At 42.7% G+C, this 13392-nt stretch overlaps 1 protein-coding gene across 1 annotated transcript in view; it reads left to right on the plus strand.

Moving 5' to 3' along the window:
* Positions 1 to 10104: 10104 nt before the first annotated feature.
* The window catches only part of LOC111079821 (homeotic protein female sterile), a 63597-nt gene continuing 60309 nt past the window's right edge, over positions 10105 to 13392 (plus strand). The window contains exons 1-4 of the mRNA XM_041595264.1: positions 10105 to 10444; positions 10518 to 10780; positions 10885 to 11589; positions 11637 to 12119. Of these exons, the coding sequence (XP_041451198.1) occupies positions 10123 to 10444; positions 10518 to 10780; positions 10885 to 11589; positions 11637 to 12119 (1773 nt within the window). The 5' untranslated portion in view covers positions 10105 to 10122. The remainder of the gene's footprint in view (positions 10445 to 10517; positions 10781 to 10884; positions 11590 to 11636; positions 12120 to 13392) is intronic.

A 13392-nucleotide genomic window follows, 5' to 3' on the forward strand; every position in this document is an offset into this window, starting at 1 on the left:
ACCTCAATATTAGCACTTACACGCACACACACACACACACACACACACACACACACACACACACACGCACACACTGTAGAGCCCAGCCCACACGCATGGACTCGGCTTGCTGCATGTGTATGGGAGGTGAGGTCACCCGTTGCCCGCTTCTTTTGTGGCTCCGAGTGCATCTTGGCACAGTCTCCATAGCCTCTTCCCCATCATTCAGCCCCAGCCCCACCGCCACAAATCCACCGACTCTCTGTCCCCCTCCGCTGTCTTGGCCAGTGGACCTGGGCTGCACAATAAGCACAAATTACGAGTACGCAACGAGAGCGGAGGTGGTCCAAAGAGTAGGAGCAAGCCATGGTTACTTAGAAGTTTAAGGGGTTGTCCATGGGGGTCATCGTCATCTTCATCGTCCTCCTCCTTGTCTGCGTCCTCGCTGTTGCAGTTGCTGTCGTGGGGTCTTCTTGGGTGTCGTTTCTTATGGCAGAATTTATGTGCCATTTTAATTTATGCATTTGCCGTCACATTCTGGACAGTGTGTGCTGAATTTAACGAGGTTTAAGAAACGGGGTCTTAAATGGACTGGATGGGTGGACAGTGGGCGGGGGCATCTAATGCACATGCAAGGGTGTGACAGGGAATTCTGAGGAGCTATACAATTGGGAAGGAATGAACTGGAAAGGATAAATTGGGACTATTTCTGTGGGCATTCAAATTGCTCCTGACGGTTTAAGAAGGACTGAAACTACAATGAAATTAAAACAATAAAGAAAACCTTCATTCGGAAATCTGCTTCAGATACCATTCCAGATTCACACCCATTAGATATCAGATTTCAATAAATCAGATTGAATTGGATTATTTTAAATGTATATCCTCGTTTTCTATAGAAGCTTTGAGTTAGAAATCAAATACGATTTCTTGGAGTTGGGAACCATACCGATCTCATGGATCAAGTGGTTGACTGTTGGTCAGTGCCACTGGGGGGCAGCTGATTTGCTCCCTTATGCCAATGTGCTTTGTTGTGATGAATTACTATCCCTTTAACCCAATAAACTAAAATTAAATCTATTGAAATTTTGAATGGAATCCGAAACGCTAAAGTGTAAATGTATATGTATATGATATATCATTTGCTAGAAATAGAAACCAAATCTAATTTATGTAAGCTATATGTCTATGGTTCTGTATTAATTGTTCTTTTTCTTTTTATAATCTCATAAATCAAATAGAAAATCTTTTTAGTATTTTCTGTATATGAAAACATTCTGGTCATCAGCCGAAAATTTGTGCAAACATAATTTTAAAGTGCTAATGAAATATTATAAATCCTTGCAGCGAGACAGGCAAAAAAAACCCGATTTCATGCATTTGCTAATGGCAGATGCCCAATGCATTTGTTTTAATGCACATCAACACGTACTTACACACACGCGCACATATATGTATGTATGTATATATGTATGTACACACATTCACACAGAGCTTATATACTGCAGGGCACTCTCTGGTACATAGAAAACTGTACCCGACACATGGCACATCCTAATTATGTACAGAGCAATTGAAGAAGAAACTTATGTGTGCCTTACGAGCATGTGGCTAGGCCACTGGTGCGGCGAAAAACCAAATGAAAATGCCGCCCTCTTTAACCCAACACCCCCCCACACCAAGACGCGCACACGCATACGCACAGCCAAGGGGGCAAGTCAAACTTCTAAGCATATAGTGCAATATATTTTCACAAATTGCTAAGACAATGCCGGGCAGAGTGGGGCAGCTGGTAGTAGGCTTAAGATTTTCTTCGAGTGGACAATGCAAGGGGCAAGACAAACACAATGAAACATTTTTGGACAAGATGCAGCAAGCACACACACACTCACCCACACGCACGCACCCACTCTATCATCGTACTCAAATGTCTAGAGATGCAGCAGCATTGTGCGTATCTGTGTGCGTGTTTGTGTTCGGTTTACTTTACTCATTTGCAATGTTTTTGGTAAAATGTAAAATTGAATTATTTAAAATTTAATAGAAAATCTTTGACTTGCTCAAAAATAGACACACACTCGCATACTCCTTACGTGTACACAGAACCAGATGCACATTGTATCGTAGTATATGTGAATATTTATAGAGAGGCATCGCCAGTTGTTAGAGCAGGCTAAAACGACTTTCTTAAGACGTTTGAAACACATAAGGAGGTCACCATGGGCATTTTTTGCTATTTCTTCTTTTGCAGCGAGCGTTTTGTCGAATAATGTAAATAACCTTACAGGTATTCGAATTAAGTGAAGAATAAGTTCAATTTAACATATTGGAGAATGGGGATCATCAATTGAAGTTAGGGCTTGATTGATCTGCTTCAATAACTTTTTTTTTGACACCATTTTTATTTTTGGTATTAGAGATAAATTAATGAAAGTAAAATGAAATAACTGTATAGTAATATTTTATTTTATAATATCTGCTCAGAATGCATATACATAAGTACATATGTAAAAGATTTTTACGAAATTCCATCCCATGAAAAATATAAATTATGGATATTGAAGGGTATCCATATATCGGAATGAGACTATATTTATTTGGCCTTAGTATATATTAATATATATTTTATGCTTCACTTCACTCACACACATCTACATAAACTCTCCATACACATTCGAGACACATACACACTGACGCACCGAAATAACCTTAGCAACATCTTGAGCTTGAAAGCAAAGACCAAGAAGAAGGACTCCGTCCATCGTATCCTTATGTGTTCGTAGGCCTTGTTATCATTTTGGTAATTGCATTTTTGTGCTCGTCGTTGTTGTTGCCAATGCACTTTGCTGCAGTTTTTGTTTCTGCACTCAATATTCTCTCAGGGGTTATTTTGGTAAATTTCTCAAGAAAACCCAAACCAGTTCTGCAGTGGGCCATAAATACTTGACTTGGGAGTGGAGCTGCTATTGCTATTGGGCTGTGTACTGTATACCCCCCTTAAATGCATACAATGTACTTCATACTTTTGTACGTCACTGTATCTAATTTCAAGGAAGACATACAATATTATTAACAAATATGCACAGCATGCACAGCATGTACTCGTAAGGCTGGGCCATCCAGAAGAAGGTTTGTAATTTATATTATGATGACATTTTTCTATTTTGATGCTCGATTTTCTCAAGCTCCGGCATTTGTGCAGCTGTTGAAGCCTCAAACGACTGAATCTATTCACAAACATCCATAATTGGACTTTGCATTTGTTTATCCACACAGACGAGAATAGATGGATAAATAGCATTCGAAAGATCTCCTCCATTTGTGTGTCGGTGATTTTGTTTCTGTGCGAACTTTGCTCTTTTTGTGTGAACTTTATGACAAAGAGCCTAGTATGTCCTGCCAAAATGCCAATAACTATTGCAATTATAAATAAGAACAATGGGAACAATCCAATTAGATTAGGAAAATATTTTCCATTTAAGAAAGTTCGTCACTCAATGACCTAAAAATAAGTAATTTATTAAAAAATGATTTTTAATTTATCTGTCACTTTTGTAAATAAGTGTAAAAGTGTACACATTTTTGCTGAGTACTTACCGATCGAAAATCGAACCGCTGTCAGAATAATTTCTAGTTCCTTATGATATTAAAATAATCTTAGGTATTATATGATATCCAAATTGTTAACATCCGAAATATATTCCGGCGCCCTGCTTATGCTCTTATTTTACCTATTGCAAAATATTCTACATTTCTCTTTTCACCCAGAGTTTCCCGACATGAGCGTGTGGTAGGACAGTGGACAAATTTTGGAACAAACATGATTCAGTAAGATATTACAATAGTCTTCAAATGAATTCTTGTGGCTGAAGCTCTTTAAGTCCCTGAGAAGTACAAAGGTGACAAACGAGACGGACGGCCATTACGACTCGGTTATTAATACCATAAATACCCACTCTTTGAGTGCTTGGTATAAGGACTGTATTTTATGAATAACTGAAAAATAAATCGATCAGTTAAAAACATCGGCGTTATTTTCTAGTTTCTATTTTTTTCTTTTCCATTTATATCTAAAGAAGAATTCTGTTCTCAGCTGAATATATTTAGACTATGTAAAACATATTTTAATTATGAGGAACTCCGAATATTTTTCAAATAGAGATTTCGCCTGGGACACTCAAAAGAGGCAGAAATCTCAAATATCCAATGCCGGAAAAAATCCCAATATTTTTCCAGTGCTCTTCTTTTTTTAGCTTAATTTTTTAAACGAGTTTTTTGTATGGGTATTGTTCCCCGTGCATTTGAATTCATTTGGCGCTTTGTGTACGCGATTGGCCCCTGAGGTCGAAGCCCGGTGCGTGGACGCCTCTCGATAAATTTCAATTACTAACCCAATTAAAAAATGTTGTGTGCTTTTAGGCACACAAACAATAAAAAAGAAGCAAAAAACGAAATAAAATAATAAATGTGGCCATAAAAAAAGAAAAATTTTCAATATATTTGCAAAGAGCTTAAAAAAGAAACGACAATGCGAGTGGAAAATGCAGCTCTGCAGCGGCAGCAACAGCATCGTTGACGACAGCGACAGCGGCGGCAGTGGCTCAAACCATTTTTAATTTATTTTTCCTCCTCCACCGTCCCGTCCTTACCCAACATTTTCCGACGTCACACATACGCACCATTGGCCCCAGCGGCTGTCGTGGGGTTTTTTATGGCCACCGCTGCAGCAGCCGTTGCCCCTTCGCCTTTCCCCCAGCCCCGCGTGGATTTCCCCTCTCAATGGTGGCAATCAGTGCACCTATGTACGTACCCGGATCCTGGGGCCCGGACAGCGTTGTGCAATCGCTCCGGCCCGTTTGCTTGCACGCGTTTCCACATTTGGGCATCTCTCTTGCTTTTTGTTCATTTTTTGAGCGGTCGCCGGCACGAGGCCAATGGTGGAGGGCAGCACAATGTGTGCGTGCTGTCGGCGTCGTCGTCGTCGGAGTCGACATCGGCGTTGGCGTCGACATCGGCTATGGCATCGGCGACGTGTTGGAGCGGTACCGGTATATATTTTTATATATTTTATTTTTCATTCGCGCACGCATGCAATAAAACTTGTAAAAAACACAGCCATGGAAAAAACGAACAAGAGGTAAATAATGTACAGCAACAGGAGTTGCAGGGTGGGGAGTGGAGTCGCCTCTGTATGTGTGCGCTGTGGGTGGATGGGTGGCAGGCAGGTTGGGTTGCAGGGGCAGTCAGACAGATGGGCAGCCAATGCGTTGCATACTTTTAGGCGCATCGATGCATCTTTACAGGAGTTTGGGTGTTTTTTTCCAGCATTTGGGGCGTTGTCTGTTTTACTCGTTTTTTGTGCGTGCAACAGCAACAGCAGCAGCAGCAGCAGCAGCAGTGGCAGCGGCTGCAGCAATAATGCGCTGTGCTGTGCTGGCACTTTTGACAACAACAAAAATGTTAATGATAGCAACAAAAGCAACAACAATTGAATGAAACTCTGGCAGCAAAGCCAGCGTCGACATCGTCGTCGATGTCCGAAGCAGTTCCGTTCGCTTTGTGCGCTTTTTAAATTGCAACTGAAATATGCGTTAATTTATGTTGCGTTGTTAAGCCTACACCCCCAGCCACCTTCTGTTCGGGCAGCTACCTACAACCTCCTACCCAACCGCACCCGCTATCCCTCTCCACGGGAATGGCATCCATCTCCCTTTTTTTGTGCGTAAAATTGCGCCTTCCTTTGCCGGTCCACTGCCCCCTCGCAAAACCCTTTGCTGCAGCCTCATTATCTGCCTGCCTTCCTGCCACGAGGCTGCAACGAATCAGTTTTCCCCACTGCAACTCCCTGCCCCGATCCCCTATAGAATCCCGCTCTGTATTGGTTTCAGTAAAATGTATTATACAATCTCCCATTCCTTTTTTACCATTTTAAATCTCTAGAATTCACAACAACTTTAATAGTTTGCAAAATATTTCCTTTATTCAATATCGATTGTTATTAATTGAGCAAAAATGGGAAACGATGGAAGTTTTTGATACTTGTTCCGCTTGGATCGGATTAGATAACGAATTTTTGGTTTTATAAAAACGAAAAATTAATCTAGTACATATTTTTGTATTTGCATTTAATTAAATTAAATTTTACGAAGAGACTTGTTCAAAATCTTAAAACGAATCGAACTTAAATTAATTCAAGATCTAATAATATTTTCCTTCAGTATTATTTTTCCGTAGACCCTGCAGCATAATTTTTTGAGGTCAATTCCCATAGTTCAATCAGCAGAAAAACCTTAAGAATACCCAAAAAGTACAGCGCGGAAACAGGCCATCGGAAATATAACCGGTTTGAGCTCTTGGCTTTTATCTACAAATTTCAAATAAAAACTCTCATAGATGCAAAACGTGTGGAGTTTTTATTGGTGTCCTTTGGCACAGCATCATCAGGGAGATCAGCGAAAATGCTAAGCAATTCAGCGGCAGACAAAGAAGTAACCAAAACTGGACATTATCTTTGCCGAAAAGCAGAGAAAAAACAGTCATGCGGGCCAAATCATATACAGATCATCAGCCAGGAGAAACCCACCCCGAGGTTCAGAAACCCAAATACTGAGTCCGAGACCAAGTGACCAGCGGAGGCTGGGGCTTGACCGGCAGAGCAAACTGGTTACTCGCACGAAGGAAGGGAAGGGTTGATGCTCATCTTGGCCGGAATGAGTGTCAAAGTTCAGCGTCAGTTGATGCTGTTGTCCAGTTTGGAAAACCGGCCTGGATCGGTCGCTGGAGTTCTGGGCTCGAATCTGTTGAAATTTTGATGTGAAAGTTCAGGAAAACGGTAGAGGGATTTCTTATAAAAGTTCCATGTCCTGCCACAGATGCGGATGCTGATGCTGGGCTCGAGCGTGAGAATGTTTTCTTCGTCCATCGGCCCCGCACGAAACTTGTTTGTATTTAATGTCCTGCCGCAGATGCTGCACTGCTGGTCCGCCTCCTTGCGGATGGAACCAGCCGCTCTCCTTGGATCAACTACTCAGCCGGCGAGTCGATTTATTCATGCTATTTGGCCAGTTGCTTAATTGCTAACCAAATGCCAAATGCCACGGAGCAGCTCCATTCCAGCAAGCCAGGCGGCCAAACATTAGCTCACCAAATGGCCAAAAGCCATCCATTGTTTGTCTATAAGTTGCTTCGGTAATTGTCCTCGAAGGGAGTCACCATTTAGCTTCATCTGGCTTGCCGATGAATGGCCCCACCTCACGACTATTAGCTTAGATATTCCATTAGGACATCGATTACTCAGACATGCATTGATTTTTTCACAAGTGACTGCCAATTTCAATGCATAAGCGATGAGAGCACGTCCACTAATGAGCTGCTGGACAGTCAGCCAGTTGTGGGGAGTTGGGGCCGGAGGAGTCTAGCAATCTCCCACTTCAGTCCCGCCGAATCGCTCACTAAGGCAGTGCAATATTATACCAGTGGTCTAGTTCATTGCCTCGATTAGGATTTAACTTTAGGTTCGGAGAGTATAATTCGGAAAAACATTGGGTTATCATAATCTTTTATTCTAGCTCTCTTTACAAAATTCTTTCACATGCAGTTTTATTGCAAGAAAATTCAAGAAATTTAAAAACATTAGATACTAAAAAGAACTAAAAACGATTACTCTTATGTTTTCTAGTTTAACTTTTTTTTCCCCATCAAAACTGCTGTTTCCTACAGATCTCAAGATAAACATTAAAAGTGCGGCTGCCTGCATAATGAACGAATAATTCAGACAAATGACAGTTGACAGTTGTCCATTTTGGCGGTTCAAGATCAACCAGTTTTCTGTATTTTCAGCAGCTTTACGTGTCCGGTCCAGTAATTAAGCTGAACTCTGGGACAGCGGGATCTCAGATGCTGAGATGCAGACAGAAGTCACAAGAAAAGAGGCAGGGAATGGGAGGGGAAGGGGCGGCACAGCAAACACTCAGAAAAAGCCGGTTCTAGGACAGTGATAGCCAATAGCAAGACAAGATAATTTTGGACAATACCAAGATAAGCAACAAAAGCAATGAAATTCAAAAGAATGAAGAATGAAGTAACCCTTAAGTAGACAGTAGACCCACCACCACCTAAGACAATCCAATCCAATGCAGGAGTCCCAGACCCGAATATAAACACAAATGTGTTCAACTTTTCAAAGCCTGCTTTTGAGCAGGCCTGCTTTTCTTAATGCACTATTAGTGAGGCACACACATTGCATGTGATCCCCTCTATAACCAAACCCATTGGGGTCTGTAATCCTTTTCCCTCAAAAAGAGTACTCAACTTGCATACGCCAACAACACTTTTATGTGTAGAGCAACATATGACGCCACAAGCCAGAGCAAAGCTAACAAAACAATGCACACTTCAAGGCGAAAAAAAGGCGCAACAGGCTGCCATTTGGGGGATGTTGACAGGGAAGAGCCGGCATCTAAACGTCATCATCGTCTTGTACTGAGCGCGGGCGTGCGAGAAAAATGAGCAAAAATATTTGGCCGGCAAGCTGCTCTCGCGAGCTCCGAAGCAGCCGGAAAATATGCTACGTAAAAATGCAAAACATCCGTGGCCGTGGCCCAAGTTAGGGGTGGCTGTGGGCTAGGCCTTGTCAGCGTCGGGTTGGGCGAAGCTGCTCGAAATTCGTCGGGTTGGTTGCCCTTCGATTGCGCCACTTATTGAGGTAGGCACTTGGATATTTGCTCGACCGATTCGGGAGATACTCGTACTATAAGATACATGCGAGAAGCCAGTTCCCGTTCCCTACCCCCTTTTGGCAGTCTGGCCTCCGTTGACTTGTGCGTACAAAGTTCAAAGATGCCCGCAGGAGTAACCGGTTTGTATCTGGCAGGCTGTCTTCGACTGGACCCTGAAGTCGTTCCGTTCTCGCCTGGTCAGCAGCATCCTTCCTTTCGAGACGTGTTCGGCCGGACCATGATCACTTGGTCCGTCAGTTTAGTTTGAACTTTCATTCGGTCGCGTCGCGTTCGCTGTTGTTAAGTTGATCCTTTTCGGCTTTGGTTATTTGTTGGGCCGATAAGTTTCGACTTTTGTTTTTCGTTTCTGTGGGATTTCTGTTAATTTTGATATTGTTAAAAAAACTCTTTTCGTTAAATCTTTGTTAACACGTTTCCGTTACAACCAAATTTGTGTTTATGCTAATGTTCAGTGGATATACAAATCCACATCAGAAGTACGTTGACAAGTGATTAATGCGAGTATATGAAATATTAAATTGTTAGAGTGCGGAAATACCTCGTTAAGTCCAGGCCAATGGAGACATTAAATATACTAAAAGAAAACAATGTGCTTTACGCTTTAGAAGTTGGTCAGATCTTCCTCCCCACATCCCTTTCATTCCACAAAGTCGCAGTGCCAATCCGACAATATTCCCATATAAACTGTTTCTGTATTTATAAATTCAAATGAAATACATTAAAAGAAGTTCTGTATTTAGTAGCCTCGGAAAATTGAAAATTGAAAACAATAACTTGAATTGTATTTATTTATATTTATTTTATTTATTTATTTTATTTTTCTTATTTTATTTTATTTATTATGCACATAATATTTTTAAATGTTTACGAAATTCATCAGATGATTATCTCCATAATGGACTTAAAATATTTTGTTTATTTTTAATATATTTGCGTTTTAATTGAAAGAAAATATAAAACCATGTAGCAGGATACTTTTGAGTGCTACGCAGGTTATACAAATTCAAGTTATACTCATATTTTCTTGGCGCTACAAAGACGAGTTCTTATGAATGGTTTCAACCTTGTAGACTAAACTGTATTTGCCTTAGACTTTATCAATAACTGGTTTAAAAAAATACTACAAATTTATCTGTGACCTTCTCCCTTTCAGAACGCCCACGAAATCCCAACCAACGAAGAATAGAACACAACACAGCAGAGCCCAACCACAAAAATTCTAATTACACATCCCAATGCTATCCATTATCGCTTGGACTTTGATCTGATTGTTAGAGTATTTAAATTTAATTGAGTTAGTCCCCAGTGCATGCCCATCATGGAACAGTCTAATGGAAGTCGCAAGCACAGCCTAGACCAGCTTGAACCTCCTCCGCCCCAACCACAGTCCTCGGTGGCCTCGTCGATGCCTCCTTTGGCGGAGAGTTGGAGTGGAAAGCGGAAGCTCTATGCCATCGACGAGCGCGAAGAGAGCTCGCCGGTGACTGTGGGTGAGGTGGAGGCGGAGACGGCCTATGATGCTGATGTGGACGAGCTGGAGCAGCCCGTGGGTCAGCGTGAGATCATCTACGAGCTGTTCCAGCCCTGGGCCCTCACCACCTACGGCGATCAGGCAAAGACCAAGACGATAACGCTGCGCAAGAAGGCGCGTATTCTCAAGGCGCTGGAAGGCAAGGAGCACAGTCGCCCGGATAGCTCCAAATTTCGCTTCTGGGTGAAGACAAAGGGTACGATTCGAAGGAGCTGCTTCCTGGAAATCAACACTTAACTCACTCCTTCTTTGTTTGCGTTTGTATGCAGGTTTCACTACAAATCGTCCCGACGGATACGAAGAGTCTGCGGGCAGTCGAAGACGCCTGAAGCCTCTTCCCGTGTCCGCAGTTCTCTCGGACAACCCTGGCGATGTGGATCTGTTCGCCGCATCGACGAGCAAGGGATTCGGTCGTCGGATCTATCGCAAGGTGGCCTGTGTGGAGGAGTTCTTCGACATCATCTACAACGTGCACATGGAGCTGGGCGGACGCAGCGGGATGCATGCGGGTCAAAAGCGCACCTACCGAATTGTGAGTGTAGTGTACAGGGACGATCACACGATCACAGCTTTGAACTTGGAAAACCATTCAGAGATTAACCAATTTAAACACTTTGTTTCTGTTCCTCCCCCAAGATAACGGAAACCTACGCATTCCTGCCACGCGAGGCTGTCACCCGCTTCCTCACCATCTGCCCCGAGTGCAAGAAGAACCTCAGACCCTCCTCGCCGACGGGAGGATGCAAGGACTCAGAGCTGGCCGGCAATGAGAGTTCCTCGGAAGTGGAGAACTATCTGAATTTTTCATCGCATACGGAGAGCTCTTTGGAGGCGGGACCCACGGCCAAGCGGCGGCGCCACTCAAGTGCCGATCTGAAGGGTTCAGCGCCCGTGGCAGGGGTGGGCGCTGCTGCCAGCAGTGCCAGTGCCACACAGCTTGATGTTCTCGGGGCACCTCCACCCAGTCCCACCGCGATACAACCACGTGCCCAGGCGGCTGTCGAGACCACACCGGTTAGCGTGCCCAAGATACGGGTCAAGACACAGTTGCAGCGTCCGTTGAGTCCACCAGGGGGAGTTCTCAGTACGGAGCCAAGTGTTTCGACTTCCGAGCAGCACAGCAACCCCAATCCCAGCCCCGACCCCAACCAGGGACAGCCCCAGGGCTTCAATATGCAGCTTCTTAAGTCGCGGGATAATCTCCTCAAGTACTACGACTTCATGAGACGCTTCTACGCCGGCGGCTCGGTGCTCCATGAACCGGTCCTAGCGCCGCCCCTCTACGGCAGCAGCCTACTGCAAAGTCTCAGCTATCCAACCACCACCACGACAAGCAGCACTATTACTCCAACCCCTACTTCTACCCCTACCCCTACCCCTACCCCAACACGACCCTTACCACAAGCACAGCAACCACCGCGGCACAGAGCAAGAGTCCGGCCCCTCCCAGGGCATCCTACCCACTGCCGACGACTCCGTCCGCTTCCATTACCACCTTCAAGACCTCCCCAGATAGTTTGTCACGGGCACGCTCACCGATGGCCTCGGTGGCCACGCCTCCCGATCCCCAAGTGACCCAAACACCGATCAATCTAACGAAATCTCTATTTTGCAGCCCCAAGAACGGCAATCCGGCCTCGACCTCGACACCAGTGGCCGTGCTTGCCCCGCTCAAGTTGGAGCTGCCCAGTCCGCCCAGGCCGTTGCCAGAGCTTCGCATTCCCCAGCCACGTGGCATGCCGCATGTGGAGCTGTCCTTGCCACTGCCACCACTCGATTTGGAGCGACTAAAGCCCATTACCTCCACGTACTTGCAGCTGACGCGCAGCATGGGACTGAGCGACGAAGATGCCTTGCGCTTTGATAACCTGGTGAGTAAGGACTTTAAGTACTCACTGTAGACTTAAGAGAAACTGTCTTTCAACGTGCGAGTATTCTTCAGAAGGTTTCCGTCCCATTTTATATTGAAAAAAGAGATGCATTTTCGCTCAAGAGCTTCGATCTCAAATCATTTCGAATACTTTCACTAATATATTATAAAAATCCAAATTTTATTATACTTTACCTTTACATTTTCCAACAACTATTTGTCTATTAGGATAATCACATGTTTACAATTTGATAGTTTTCGTTTTTTGACGACAAAAACTATTTGTTATGACCAAACATTGCCAATTCCCGCAAACAAATCAGTTACTTTTATTCCATTGAAATCCAATTCGATATACATATATTTCATATTATTACATATTAAATTTGAATGCCTCTGGCGATTTATAACGTTTATTAATAACTTACATAAAACTGCAAAAAATTACAAAAATGCAAAAAAAAATAAAAAAACACACACATTTTTCTTGTTGCACAAAAAACAATTTAGCAAGTACAATCATGCAAAACAAAAATTATGCACACGAGATGCACAAATTTTTCAAATATTTATTCCCTTTGTAATTGTTTTTATGCTTTGTTGAATTTGCCAACGCTTTTAATTAGTTAGAAATGCCGTCGGAAGGGTTTCGCCATCCGTTTATTTTCGATTCAATTGTACCGCCTCGACTAGATTTAAGACACCCACCTATTGCGAATCTCAAATGTTTTTGATATACAAACCATTTTTTACTAATCTAGTTTCTCTTTTCTCTGACATGCTTGGCTTATATATGTAACGCAACTAATGCAATGCTAACGAGCGAAAAAGACACTGACAGCGAGAGAGTTCTGTCAGAACAGCAATCACTACTCTGAAAACATACAACAACCACACCTATACCTCCACAAAACCAACACCAACACCAACAACCGTTTCGGCCACACCAATGCGTTATGCACAAAATTATGCAATATTTTTTGTTTGTTAATCATTTTGCTTTGAAATTCAAATTGAAATTATCATTCCGTTTCGTTTCGTTTCGCTATTATTTTTATAATTTTTGATCTCTTTATGCTTGAATTATTTTGGCTGCAATTTATGTATATGTTTTTCGCTTTAATAATGTTGTTAACATGCCTAATCTATTAATTTTTATTATTATTTAAACACTATTTTCGTTGAATTTCGATTATTGCAATTATATATTTTCTTTCGTTCGATTCTTTACAGCTCAGTTGCTAGCGCAAAACAAAAGACATTTTTTGTAATAA

Source organism: Drosophila obscura, unplaced genomic scaffold, assembly GCF_018151105.1.
Source record: "Drosophila obscura isolate BZ-5 IFL unplaced genomic scaffold, ASM1815110v1 contig_46, whole genome shotgun sequence".
In the NCBI taxonomy this organism is placed as follows: Eukaryota; Metazoa; Arthropoda; class Insecta; order Diptera; family Drosophilidae; genus Drosophila; species Drosophila obscura.